General features: G+C 39.0%; 1 protein-coding gene across 2 annotated transcripts in view; it reads left to right on the top strand.

Moving 5' to 3' along the window:
* Window positions 1-1,298: 1,298 nt before the first annotated feature.
* The window catches only part of kifap3b (kinesin-associated protein 3b), a 34,746-nt gene continuing 24,987 nt past the window's right edge, over window positions 1,299-11,057 (top strand). Inside the window, exons 1-11 of one of the 2 annotated variants that reach the window (XM_079876624.1) lie at window positions 1,299-1,323; window positions 1,919-2,120; window positions 2,557-2,688; window positions 2,794-2,945; window positions 3,122-3,183; window positions 3,640-3,781; window positions 4,017-4,116; window positions 5,514-5,638; window positions 5,735-5,833; window positions 5,921-6,099; window positions 9,271-9,433. In XM_079876624.1, the coding sequence (XP_079732750.1) occupies window positions 2,089-2,120; window positions 2,557-2,688; window positions 2,794-2,945; window positions 3,122-3,183; window positions 3,640-3,781; window positions 4,017-4,116; window positions 5,514-5,638; window positions 5,735-5,833; window positions 5,921-6,099; window positions 9,271-9,433 (1,186 nt within the window). In that variant the 5' untranslated portion in view covers window positions 1,299-1,323; window positions 1,919-2,088. Of the gene's footprint in view, window positions 1,324-1,918; window positions 2,121-2,556; window positions 2,689-2,793; window positions 2,946-3,121; window positions 3,184-3,639; window positions 3,782-4,016; window positions 4,117-5,513; window positions 5,639-5,734; window positions 5,834-5,920; window positions 6,100-9,270; window positions 9,434-11,057 lie in introns of those variants that run through there. The other variant, XR_013821787.1, reaches the window with a different exon arrangement.

Here is an 11,057-nt window from a genome sequence, read left to right as displayed (position 1 = left end):
CGATGAATCCTCAACAACATCAGCAGCCAGTGAAATATTTAATAGTATAGACTGTGATGCATCTGGATGAAAAGAAAAAGTTTTACGTGAGTGCAACGTTAAACCTGAAAATATCCCTAAAAAAAATGCTGGCCAGTTTTCAAGGGCTGACTGGACCGGTGCATGGATCCAACTGGATGATTCATTATGAGATATGAAAACGTTTAATTATGGTAAACCGGTTTTGGGTAATGTTATGACTCACATGCGTGAGCCAGTGTAGATCATTATAGTATAGTATAACTGGTAAAGGTCACTAGACTGAATCCGTGGGAACTCATGCAGAGAGTATATCCGCTGCCCTGTGCTATAGGCCGCTGAGTTTAGGAACATCACTATATAAAGGCCACCCAATGCTGTGGATATTGCCTTCACTAGTCCCAAACATTATGGATTCTCTCACTCTTTTAAAACGTAACACAATCTATTGGTGTTCACTGTTGAAATTAAGAGCTCATCATCAGCATAAAAGATACGAATGGCTGACGTTTATGGTACAGCATATTTTTATATTGCGCAGAAGATATTATAAACATCTGGTGACTTGTTTTTGGAACACTGTCATCTAGTCAGAGCAAAACTTGTGAAACTGTAACGGGGAAACTCCTCATTTAAAAGTTTTTTCTAAACATTCACCTATGCGTTTGGATTACTTGCCAGGAAAAACAAATCTATCATCCTATTTTGGAGTGAAAAACAGAGCTAGAAAAATCAGCAGGATATATTAATTCTGCTGCTAGATAGCTGTGAAATCAGCAATATCAACAAACTGCTCACTGAATATAAACCCGTCCATAAAATCAGCCAGAACACATAGGTGACCATAGCCAACATGACACACAAGCAAAGCCACAAAGGAAAATTATAAAAATGGTCAAAAAGTTTATTTTATGAATGTACTTATTTATACTTTTGGAAGTCCTACACCCTTAAATTGAATGAATCATTATAATTTATTCTTTATATAGGCCTATTACTCTCAAAAAAGACCAGCTCAACTCATACCGTTAGAGTCAATCATATTCTCTGCAGATATAGTCTAACTGCTTTTACTTATGCATAAATTTGATTATATTCCCTACTATAAAAACACATATCTAAACAAATTACTTGCATATAACCACTGAGTCAATAATTTCCCATGAAATGCATGTTTGTTATCTTATGAAAACATGACATTTGTTCAACTTACAGTATAACTGTAATAAATAAATTGTTTGCTTTGTACTTTATTTTCCCTAGGGAAATTTGGAGTGGACACGATAAGCATTTCAACATCACCTGGTATATTAAAAATAACCATACACATCCATAACACCAAGCACATGGAAAATAAGAAGACATCACTGATCCATATTGAACAATAATTGATACCAGCACAAAATTATTATTATTTTTTTAATCTGGTCAACTATTTATTTACATTTAGGCTATTTATTTAAATTAATGTGTGTGTGTGTGTGTGTGTGTGTGTGTGTGTGTGTGTGTGTGTGTGTGTGTGTGTGTGTGTGTGGAGATGTTTTGTTTATCCTTAATGTGTTGAGAATCTTAAATAGAAGGACCTGTACAAGTGTGTGAGCCATGAATTGTAGACCTGTCACCTTGTCAAAGACTCTTCCCAGAGTATTTGGATCTTGTTTTCTTTGTAATGTCTTTCAGATCCAAATAAAAGTATTCAAATGTGTGTGTGTGTGTGCGTGCGTACGTGTGTGTTTGTGCGTGTGTGTGTGATCAAATGACATGTGGGTAAAAATACTGCATATCATTGAGAGACCCCTTTTAAGTTTTAATTTCCAACGATGCAATTGCGAAAAAGTGAAAACTAACCATAAGACCATGGTTATTTGGAAACTCCCTGCTAATTCCTCCCGTCCTACAGATGGCGGCCGCGCTCAGTTCAGGCTTCTGTTCCCCCGGCTCGCCCCATCAGATGTGAGTGTGACAGCGGATCAGTGCAGTGCGGATGAACGATGCTTTGATTCTCATTCATGTCAACAGTCTGAAGAGCAGCCAAACCGACGTCTCGCACTTTCACATGAACGGAATAAAATGCAGCCGGACGATTCGCAGTATTTGCAGCGGTAAACATTACATTTAACCTAAACGTACATTGCAGTATGACAGCGTTATGTTAGTACGATTATAACCATGTATTAAGGGAGAGACACGGCATATAATCCGTGTGTACTATATATTATTAATCTGGGTATTTAACGTTACTCCCGCTGGTTTTATTTCCAAGCTAATTAGTTCATTATAATTTCTATAGTCATAGTGTAAATCTGGGTCAAATTCATCCGCTCCACTTGCAGATGGGCGTGGCCTACTGTCACCATCCCGTTGTGATGCCAGTGTGTCTCCAATCTGCTCATATTTTGGGCGCGTCCCGAGTGAGCTGCACCTATGATACACGCTCTTGTTCTCTTTAGGCTTGACAGCTCACTAGGGTTAAGACACTGCCAATGTTTATTGCAACTCACTGTCACATCCAATCTTGATCTCTCCTGTGTCTATTAGGAAATGTAGGATTGGTGATATAGATGTGCATCCCACAGAAAAGGCTCTAGTGGTGTATTATGAGGTGGAAGCATCCATTTTAGGAGAGTCGGGCAATGCCAGGCATGAGGAAAAGAAGGAATGCCAGAAAATGTAAGCAGAGATAAGCTGTGTGTGTATGCACACACTCTGTACATTCTCTAGTCTGTTTATTACATTTCATTCAACTTTTTGTGTGTGTCTATGTTTGTTCCTTAGCATCCGGCTGAGGAGTCTGAATTCCAGCACTGATATTTCCTCCCTGGCCAGGAAGGTGGTGGAAGAGTGTAAAATCATTCATCCATCAAAACTGGCGGAGGTGGAGCATCTGCTGCTGTATTTAAAGAACCGAAAGAAGCCCAGCAGTAAATGTAAATCCCTCTTAAAATTCCCTTTTGTAAACAATAAAAAGTTTTTTTTAGTTGTACTTTTACATGAGCAACTCACAATCTTGTTGTTTTTAGTGGTGTTTGTTTATTTATTTGTATCATATCATATGACATTTTAATGGTGATGGCGTTTGTTGTTTCATGTTGTCTGTCCTTAGCGGAGAAGAAGGAAAAGAAACCACCGAAACCCAGAGAACTCCTGCCGTTTGAAGGAATGGAAGTACGCCTTGTTTCCCACCCAAACACATTTGAAGTTTTATGTAATTAGGTCTGACAAATTGAATATATTAACACATGTAATTACTTAAAAATGGTATTTTGAATGTCGTTTATCTAATTTGACATGATAACTGATTCATTCTGTTCTGTGTGATTTTTAATGGAACAAACCTTTCCAATTTGTATATAAACTAAACCCTGATGGGGTGTCTAGCAAAAGTAAAGTAATTTACAGTCTTTGAATGGTGTAATTCAATCAACAATGAAGCTCAACAAATAAAATATCACACACAACCTCCTTGATAGAAATGTTAATATCAATAAAGGACTGCGTCTTTACATAACAGTCCTATTATTTAGTTTCCTGAATGTTTTAACTGTGACAAACTTAAATATTTTAGTTGATTGACAGCCAAGTTGATGTATTCCCAATTTTCCATAATCTTTTTTTTTTCAGGTTGAGGAGGATGCCAATATTAATAAAATCGATGAATACATAGAGCTGTTGTATGAGAGCATCCCAGAGAAGATCAGAGGGTCCACTCTGATCCTCCATTTGGCCCGTAACCCTGATAACCTGGAGGAGCTCCTACACAATGGTACTAAATTAACCAATAGTTTTTTCCTCAATTCACTGTCAACAGTATTATTATTCTATAACAAACTTCCGTCTCAAAACATATGAAAAATCATGAACTGCTGCACAACAGCAGCAGTTTTAGCGGTTTTGACTTCTCTTGCAATATATTTTTTTATTTTTGTGGTGGAGTGTGTGTGGGATTAATCTGTATCAGCGATCTTTATCCAGTTTGTGATGTGTTAAATGTTTTTCAGAGACAGCACTTGGAGCTCTGGCCCGGGTATTGAGAGAGGACTGGAAACACAGTGTGGAGTTAGCAACTATTATCGTCTACGTCTTCTTTTGCTTCTCAAGGTACACAATTCCTTTACAGCTTTTTTTGTCCTTTTGTCAACAGCCATACTCATTTTGTTGTGGTGCTTTAAAGAGAATAGAATAGAATAGACACTGGTCAAGGAGGATTTTAGCATGCGGATAATCATGCTGATGTTTAAAGGGATAGTTCACCCAAAAAATTAAAATTCAGTTACTCACCCTCAAGTTGTTCCAAACCTATATGAGTTTCTTTCTTCTGCTGAACACAAAAGAAGATATTTTGAAGAATGTGGTTAACCAAACAGTTGTGGGGCACCATTGACTTCCATTGTATTTTTTTTTACATACTATGGAAGTCAATGGTGCCCCCACAACTGTTTAGTTACAAACATTCTTCAAAATATCTTCTTTTGTGTTCAGCAGAAGAAAGAAACTCATATAGGTTTGGAACAACTTGAGGGTGAGTGAATGATGGCAGAATATACTTTTTTTGAGTGAACTATTCCTTTAAAGTGTTGTCGGCATGGTGAACTCTCTGAGAGGTGAAAAAACCACTGCAAATAACAAATCCATTGCTTCACAATTTATATTTTTAAACAGTTACTTTAAATCACCTACTCTGAGCATTTTTCCTGTTATGATCAGATCATGATCTTTAAGTGTCTGTTTGTGGGGACATTAGATCGATATTATTGTGTGGTATAATTCATAGATATTTGGCCTATTTATTTGTTGAATATATCTGTTAGTTACACTATTTAAGGGCTGCATATTTGCCTAATGTTGGCCTATGAATACATTCAGATGGATATCATTATCCATTTTGTCCCATCTCACTGTTTTTTTTATCTTGCTGTTTTTTAAGTAAAGTAAAAAAAAAAAATCTTACTGTGTTTTGAGAGAGGTATTTTGGAGGATATATTCTACCTTCACTTTTAATTTTTTATTTTAAGAAGCAGATTGCATACCATATATCATTCTGATAAAGCTCTTGTATAAGGTTGAAAGCCTTAAGAAAACCATGATATGTTCTCAAAACATCTTTAGTGGCTGCAGCAGATCAGGTTACTGCTTTCACTGAGATAGCTGTCAGCATTTATTTGAGCTACGAAAGACTGTGTTCTCATTTGATGGTTTTCCTTGGCTCTCATTTTCAGATGGCTAATGTGGAAATTTCTTTCCACAAGCTAGAATGACTTTGACGTTTGAAGGATGTATTTGAAATGTATGATGAGTTGTTTGGCCCGATCTTTCAGTTCTGTTTATGTACTAATCAGGACTAGAGTAAGAAATTCTTCTGGCACGTCCGTCTCGGTGTCTCTGCATACCAGCCATTGTCTAGTTCTCAGATTGTATCGCATGCATCACTGTCTGGCTGAATGTGCCAGTAGAGGTCGAAGGAGGACAGACCCTCACGACTCGTGTTCTTCCTGCAGTTTCTCTCAGTTCCACGGGCTCATCACGCACTATAAGATCGGCGCGCTGTGCATGAACATCATCGAACACGAGCTGAAGAAATATGACCTGTGGCAGGATGAGTTAGAGAAGAAGAGCAAGGCTTATATCCTTTTTGTCATTCACTTTTTAATCAAAAAGTAAAAAATTAATCACTAAATGAACATGTTAAATGAACTAGATTATTCCTTAACATATCCACGTGATGAGGACCCCGACAACCAGAGCTTGCGTAAGGAGCACGAGAAAACCCTAAAGAAATACCAAAGCCTCCTGGTCAAACAGGAGCAGCTGCTGCGAGGTACAGGAAGTGAATTTTTTTCATTAAAAACATGAAATCATTCATTAAGGTTTGTTTATATGTTCCTCTTCCTCCCTATGGCTCTAGTTGCGTTCTACCTGCTGTTGAACCTGTCTGAGGACACCCGCACAGAGCTCAAGATGAGGAACAAGAATATTGTGCACCTGCTGGTCAAGTCTCTAGAGAGGGAGAACGAGGAGCTGCTGGTGCTGGTGGTCTCCTTCCTCAAAAAGCTCAGCATCTTCTTGGAGAACAAAAACGACATGGTAAAAACCCTCATATATTACCTTTTGTAATTCTGATCTCACAATGTACTTTGCCGGTGTATACTTGCCGTTGTCCGTATCTGTGCCGGTGTCCGCATCCGTGCCAGTGTCCGTAACCATGCCGGTGTCCGTATCTGTGCCGGTGTCCGTATCTGTGCCGGTGTCCGTAACCGTGCCGGTGTCCGTAACCGTGCCGGTGTCCGTAACCCGTAACCGTGCCGGTGTCCGTAACCGTGCCGGTGTCCGTAACCGTGCCGGTGTCCGTATCTGTGCCGGTGTCCGTGTCCGTGCTGGTGTCCGTAACTGTGCCGGTGTCCGTATCTGTGCCGGTGTCCGTATCTGTGCCGGTGTCCGTATCTGTGCCGGTGTCCGCATCCGTGCCGGTGTCCGTATCTGTGCCGGTGTCCGTATCTGTGCCGGTGTCCGTAACTGTGCCGGTGTCCGTAACTGTGCCGGTGTCCGTGTCCGTGCTGGTGTCCGTGTCCGTGCTGGTGTCCGTGTCCGTGCTGGTGTCCGTGCTGGTGTTTGTGCTGGTATCCGTGCCAATGCCGGTGTCCGTATCCGTGCCAGTGTCCGTATCTGTGCCAGTGTCCATACAGGTGTCCGTTACCGTGCCGGTGTCTGTATCCGTCCCGGTGTCCTTGCTGGTGTCTGTGCTGGTGTCCACTAGGGACCAACAACTGTTTGGTATGCCACATTCTTCAAATTACTTTTATTTTCAACAGAAGAAAGAATCTTATTTGGCCATTTTGGCCTAAATGTCTGCCATTCTTCCGTGTCCGTGCCGGTGTCCGTATCCATGCCGGTGGCCGTATCTGTGCCAGTTTCTGTGCTGGTGTCCGTATCCGTGCCGGTGCCTGTGTCCATGCCATCTGTGCCTGTGTCCGTGCCATCCGTGCCGTGTTTGTGCCGGTTTCCGTATCCATGCCAGTGTCCGTATAGATGCTGGTGTCCGTATCCGTGCCAGTGCCTGTGTCCGTTCCATCCGTGCCGTGTTCGTGCTGTTTTCCGTATCCTTATCCGTATCCGTATCCGTATCCGTATCTGTGCCGGTGTCCGTGCCATCTGTGCCGTGTTCGTGTCGTTGTCCATATCGGTGCCGGTGTCCGTGCCGGTGTCTGTATCCGTGCCGGTGTCCGTGCCATTTAATGCCATGTTCGTGCCGGTGTCTGTATCCGTGCCGTTGTCCGTGCCATTTAATGCCGTGTTCGTGCCGGTGTCCGTATCCATGCCGGTGTCACTAGGGACCTAAAACAAACTGTTTGGTAAGCCACATTCTTCATAATAACTTTTATTTTCAAGAGAAAAAAAATAAACTTATTTGGCCACTTTGGCCTAAATGTCTGCCATTCTTTTTTTATTTTATATTTATTTTATAATAAAATAATAAAAAGTAGTGTAGTGTTTTATTTTAATATTTGTTCATTAAAATTTTTTTCTTGAATTCTCCTGTTAAATACACCTACTGTAGCAGAAAAAATAAAGCACTGTTTATTTCATTTGTATTTTATGTTGTGTATATGTAATGTGTATCTTTGTTCTTATCTTTTATTAACATTAAAAATAATGACAACGATTTTTATCTTCACCATTTTGGCCTAAATGTCTGCCATTCTTTTTTATTTTATATTTTGTTACCTTGTAAGGCTTTGTTTTTAAAATAGGGACATTAGTTTGGCTGTAATGCTCAGTCACTTGCAAAATAGTAAAACCAACATGAAAAAGAATCGTGATAAAATCGTGGTATGATATTTTTGCCATATCGCCCACTCCTAATTAAAATGTTCACAAAGGAATCATTAAGATTAATTGAATTTTTTATTTTATAACAAGTATCCGATTTCTGGCATCAAGTATTCGATTCGATTTTCGATTCCCAACCCTAATTTATATACAAATACACATGTGAAAATATATATAATAAATATATAAATATATGTATTTTATACACTTTGATTTTTACCCATGACATGCAGGAAAAAAGTTGTATTTCCTGGCTACAAATTAACTTGCTATTACGTCAGCACATTTTACTAATTCGTTCCTTCGTTTTAAGTAAATCATGCACACGATATAATCATTTGTTCTACTAAATTGTGCACACAATATAATCATTTGTTCCCTCATTTTACTAAATCGTGCACACAATATAATAATTTGTTCCCTCATTTTACTAAATCGTGCACACAATATTCGTTCCCTCGTTTTACTTAAAGTCCGCGTGAACCGGAAGTTGCAAACGACTTTTCTCCAGTGTTGTGACGTATTTCCCAGTGAAAAGGAATATTGAACAGAGGGCAGGGTTTTACTCTAGCGCTCCTCCTCTCCGTCTCTACTCATAAGAGACTAACGGTTTGAGGGGAGTGGTTAAGCGTTTCCCAACCCAAGCCGTCAAACCTACATCATCAGAGAAGGAACGCCATTCCAGACCGGAAGTAACTTTTCAGACTTTGATTAAAGATTACGACGGCAAACAATTTTTTTCTGTGTATTAACTTGCACGGATTAATTTTTCACCACAAGACTAGTAATATGCGCTAACAAAGTAAATAGGGTCAATTTTGATTTCAGTTGGACTTTAATCATGCGCACAATAAAATAATATTTCTCTTTTTTTTACTTAATCGTGCACACGATATAATATTTTGTTCCCTCGCTTTACTAAATCTGAGCCACGTTGTAATAATTTGTTCCCTTGATTTAGTTAAATCAATGAAACAAATTATTATATAGTGTGCACGATTTACTTAAAACAAGGGAATGAATTAGTCAATTGTGGCCATGATATACAGTAGATATTTTGTCCTGCTTGTCCTACTCTGCTTCACTGTCAGTCCACCTGGAATCAATCTACTCTGGCTATGAATGTGCATTTATCAAGACAGAAGTTGTTTTTATTCTTGTATCCCTTAACCAAATCCTTGTTGTAGATAAAAGAAATGGACTATTGGCTTTGAAAATCTTTCATCATGTACGTACATAAAAACACATGTTGGACAAAATTTTTTGGCTGTTGTAGGAACAACTGAGAAAAGAAGATGATTCTGTTTGTTTCTCCAGACTAAGCGATTTTCAAAGGGAAAAGCTTGTTTAAATAATTTCATGTAGTCGTTTCTTTCGACATCTAATTTAAGCTGTATTACGTGTACTTCACTTGTGCGTTTGTAATAGGCAGAGATGGACACGGTGGAGAAGCTGGCTCGTCTGGTTCCATGTGAGCACGAAGACATGATGAACGTCACTCTGCGACTCCTCCACAACCTCTCCTTTGACACGGGCCTGCGCACCAAGATGGTGCATGTGGGTTTACTGCCCAAACTCACTACTCTGCTGGGTAACTCTCTTACCTTTCATACAAATGAGATTGGACCATCGTTCCACTGTAATTGAATTGCACAGCAAAGTTTTTCTTTTTTTTTACATTTTCACACATTTTAATGCCAAGGACTTTGCATCGGATATAGTTCCACAGTAGTTTTACAAGAGATATTGCTTATAACCCTTACTGAGAAACTCTGTAGAAATAATAACAATTATATACCCTACTGTTCAAAAAGTTGTGGTCGGTAAGATTTTTTTCATGTTTTTAAAAGAAGTCTCTCATGAAAGCTGCATGCATACTGTAAAAACAGTAATATTATAAAATATTCTTACAATTAAAACAGCTATTTTAATATATTTTAAACTATTATTTATTCCTTTGATGGCAAAGCTGAATTTCCAGTCTTCAGTGTCACATGATCCTTCAGAAATCATTCTAATATACTGATTTGCTGCTCAAGAAACATTTCTCAATGTTGAAAGCAGTTGAATAACATTTATTTAAAATTGAAATCTTTTTAACATTATTAATGTCTTGCTGTCACTTTTGATCAGTTTAATACATCCATGCTTTATAAAAGTATCTTACTGAAATAAAAACATCTTACTGACCCAAAACTTTTGAACGGTAATAAGTTAACTTTGACTGGCCTAAAAATACATTTTGTAAAATCTTTTTTTTTCCCTCTTTAATTTTTTTTGCTCACTTTTTCCTGCACAATCCCTGGACCTGTTTAAAAAATCCTGACAACCTCATCCAAGCCCAGAATGTTTTTAATGCAGTATATTAAGAATGAACAGGATAATATAATTTTCTTCTTTTCCATTTAAAATAAACCTCTTTGGCCCAGCAAGAAATTGGACAAAACTTGTGTGAGTGAGGTTAATGGACAAATTATATTTGTAAAGTTTCGAATTAAAGTCATCTTTAGACATTATACACTCTTATCTTCAAACTAGAAAGATCTTTGAGCTATATGATCTACATCTGAATGATTTTCTGTACAAGCTAAAGAATATACAGTTACACTGAAAGCAAAAACCTGCTTTGGCAGCTGCTGGTTCAAGTGCAGATGATGGAGGTTTGGCGTCAACCACAATATTTTGGGTAATTCGAGGCCAATCACATGCTGCTCTTTTGCTAACCAGCTCGGATGACACCTGCGCATCAAATGCTGCTTTGGAAATCATTTTCGTGATTACATCTAAGGACTTAATTGCTGCACATTTTTTCACTGTGCCAGCCATTAACGCTCCACCAGTTAGGGGCGAGTTTAAGAGGCTACCTGGCTGGTGTCGTAAAGCCCGTCCGTGTCCTCCTACTCTCGTTGAGGTGAGGCAGCGACGTGGGTCATCTGTGTCTGCAGACACTAACGAGAAGCACATGTTCCAGCCACCGAGGGCCCGCCCAAGACGGCCCTCGCTTATTAATGCCACTAAAATATATGCCTCCTCCTGTGTCCCCAATTAAACAAACTAAGCAAACCTCTTCTCTCCTTTTCTTTACCTACTCCGCTTTCCCTCACTTTTCCCCAGCAGTCACATCTGCTTCTAATCGCCGATGTGATAATGTGTTCTAGGGTGTCTCGGGTCCCGACTGCCATGGTTGGACTTATAATGACTGATTATACCATTGA

Source organism: Squalius cephalus (assembly GCF_949319135.1).
Source record: "Squalius cephalus genome assembly, chromosome: 7".
Lineage (NCBI taxonomy): Eukaryota > Metazoa > Chordata > Actinopteri > Cypriniformes > Leuciscidae > Squalius > Squalius cephalus.
Note: the sequence above shows the minus strand (reverse complement) of the source record. Positions and strands in the feature narration are given on the sequence as shown.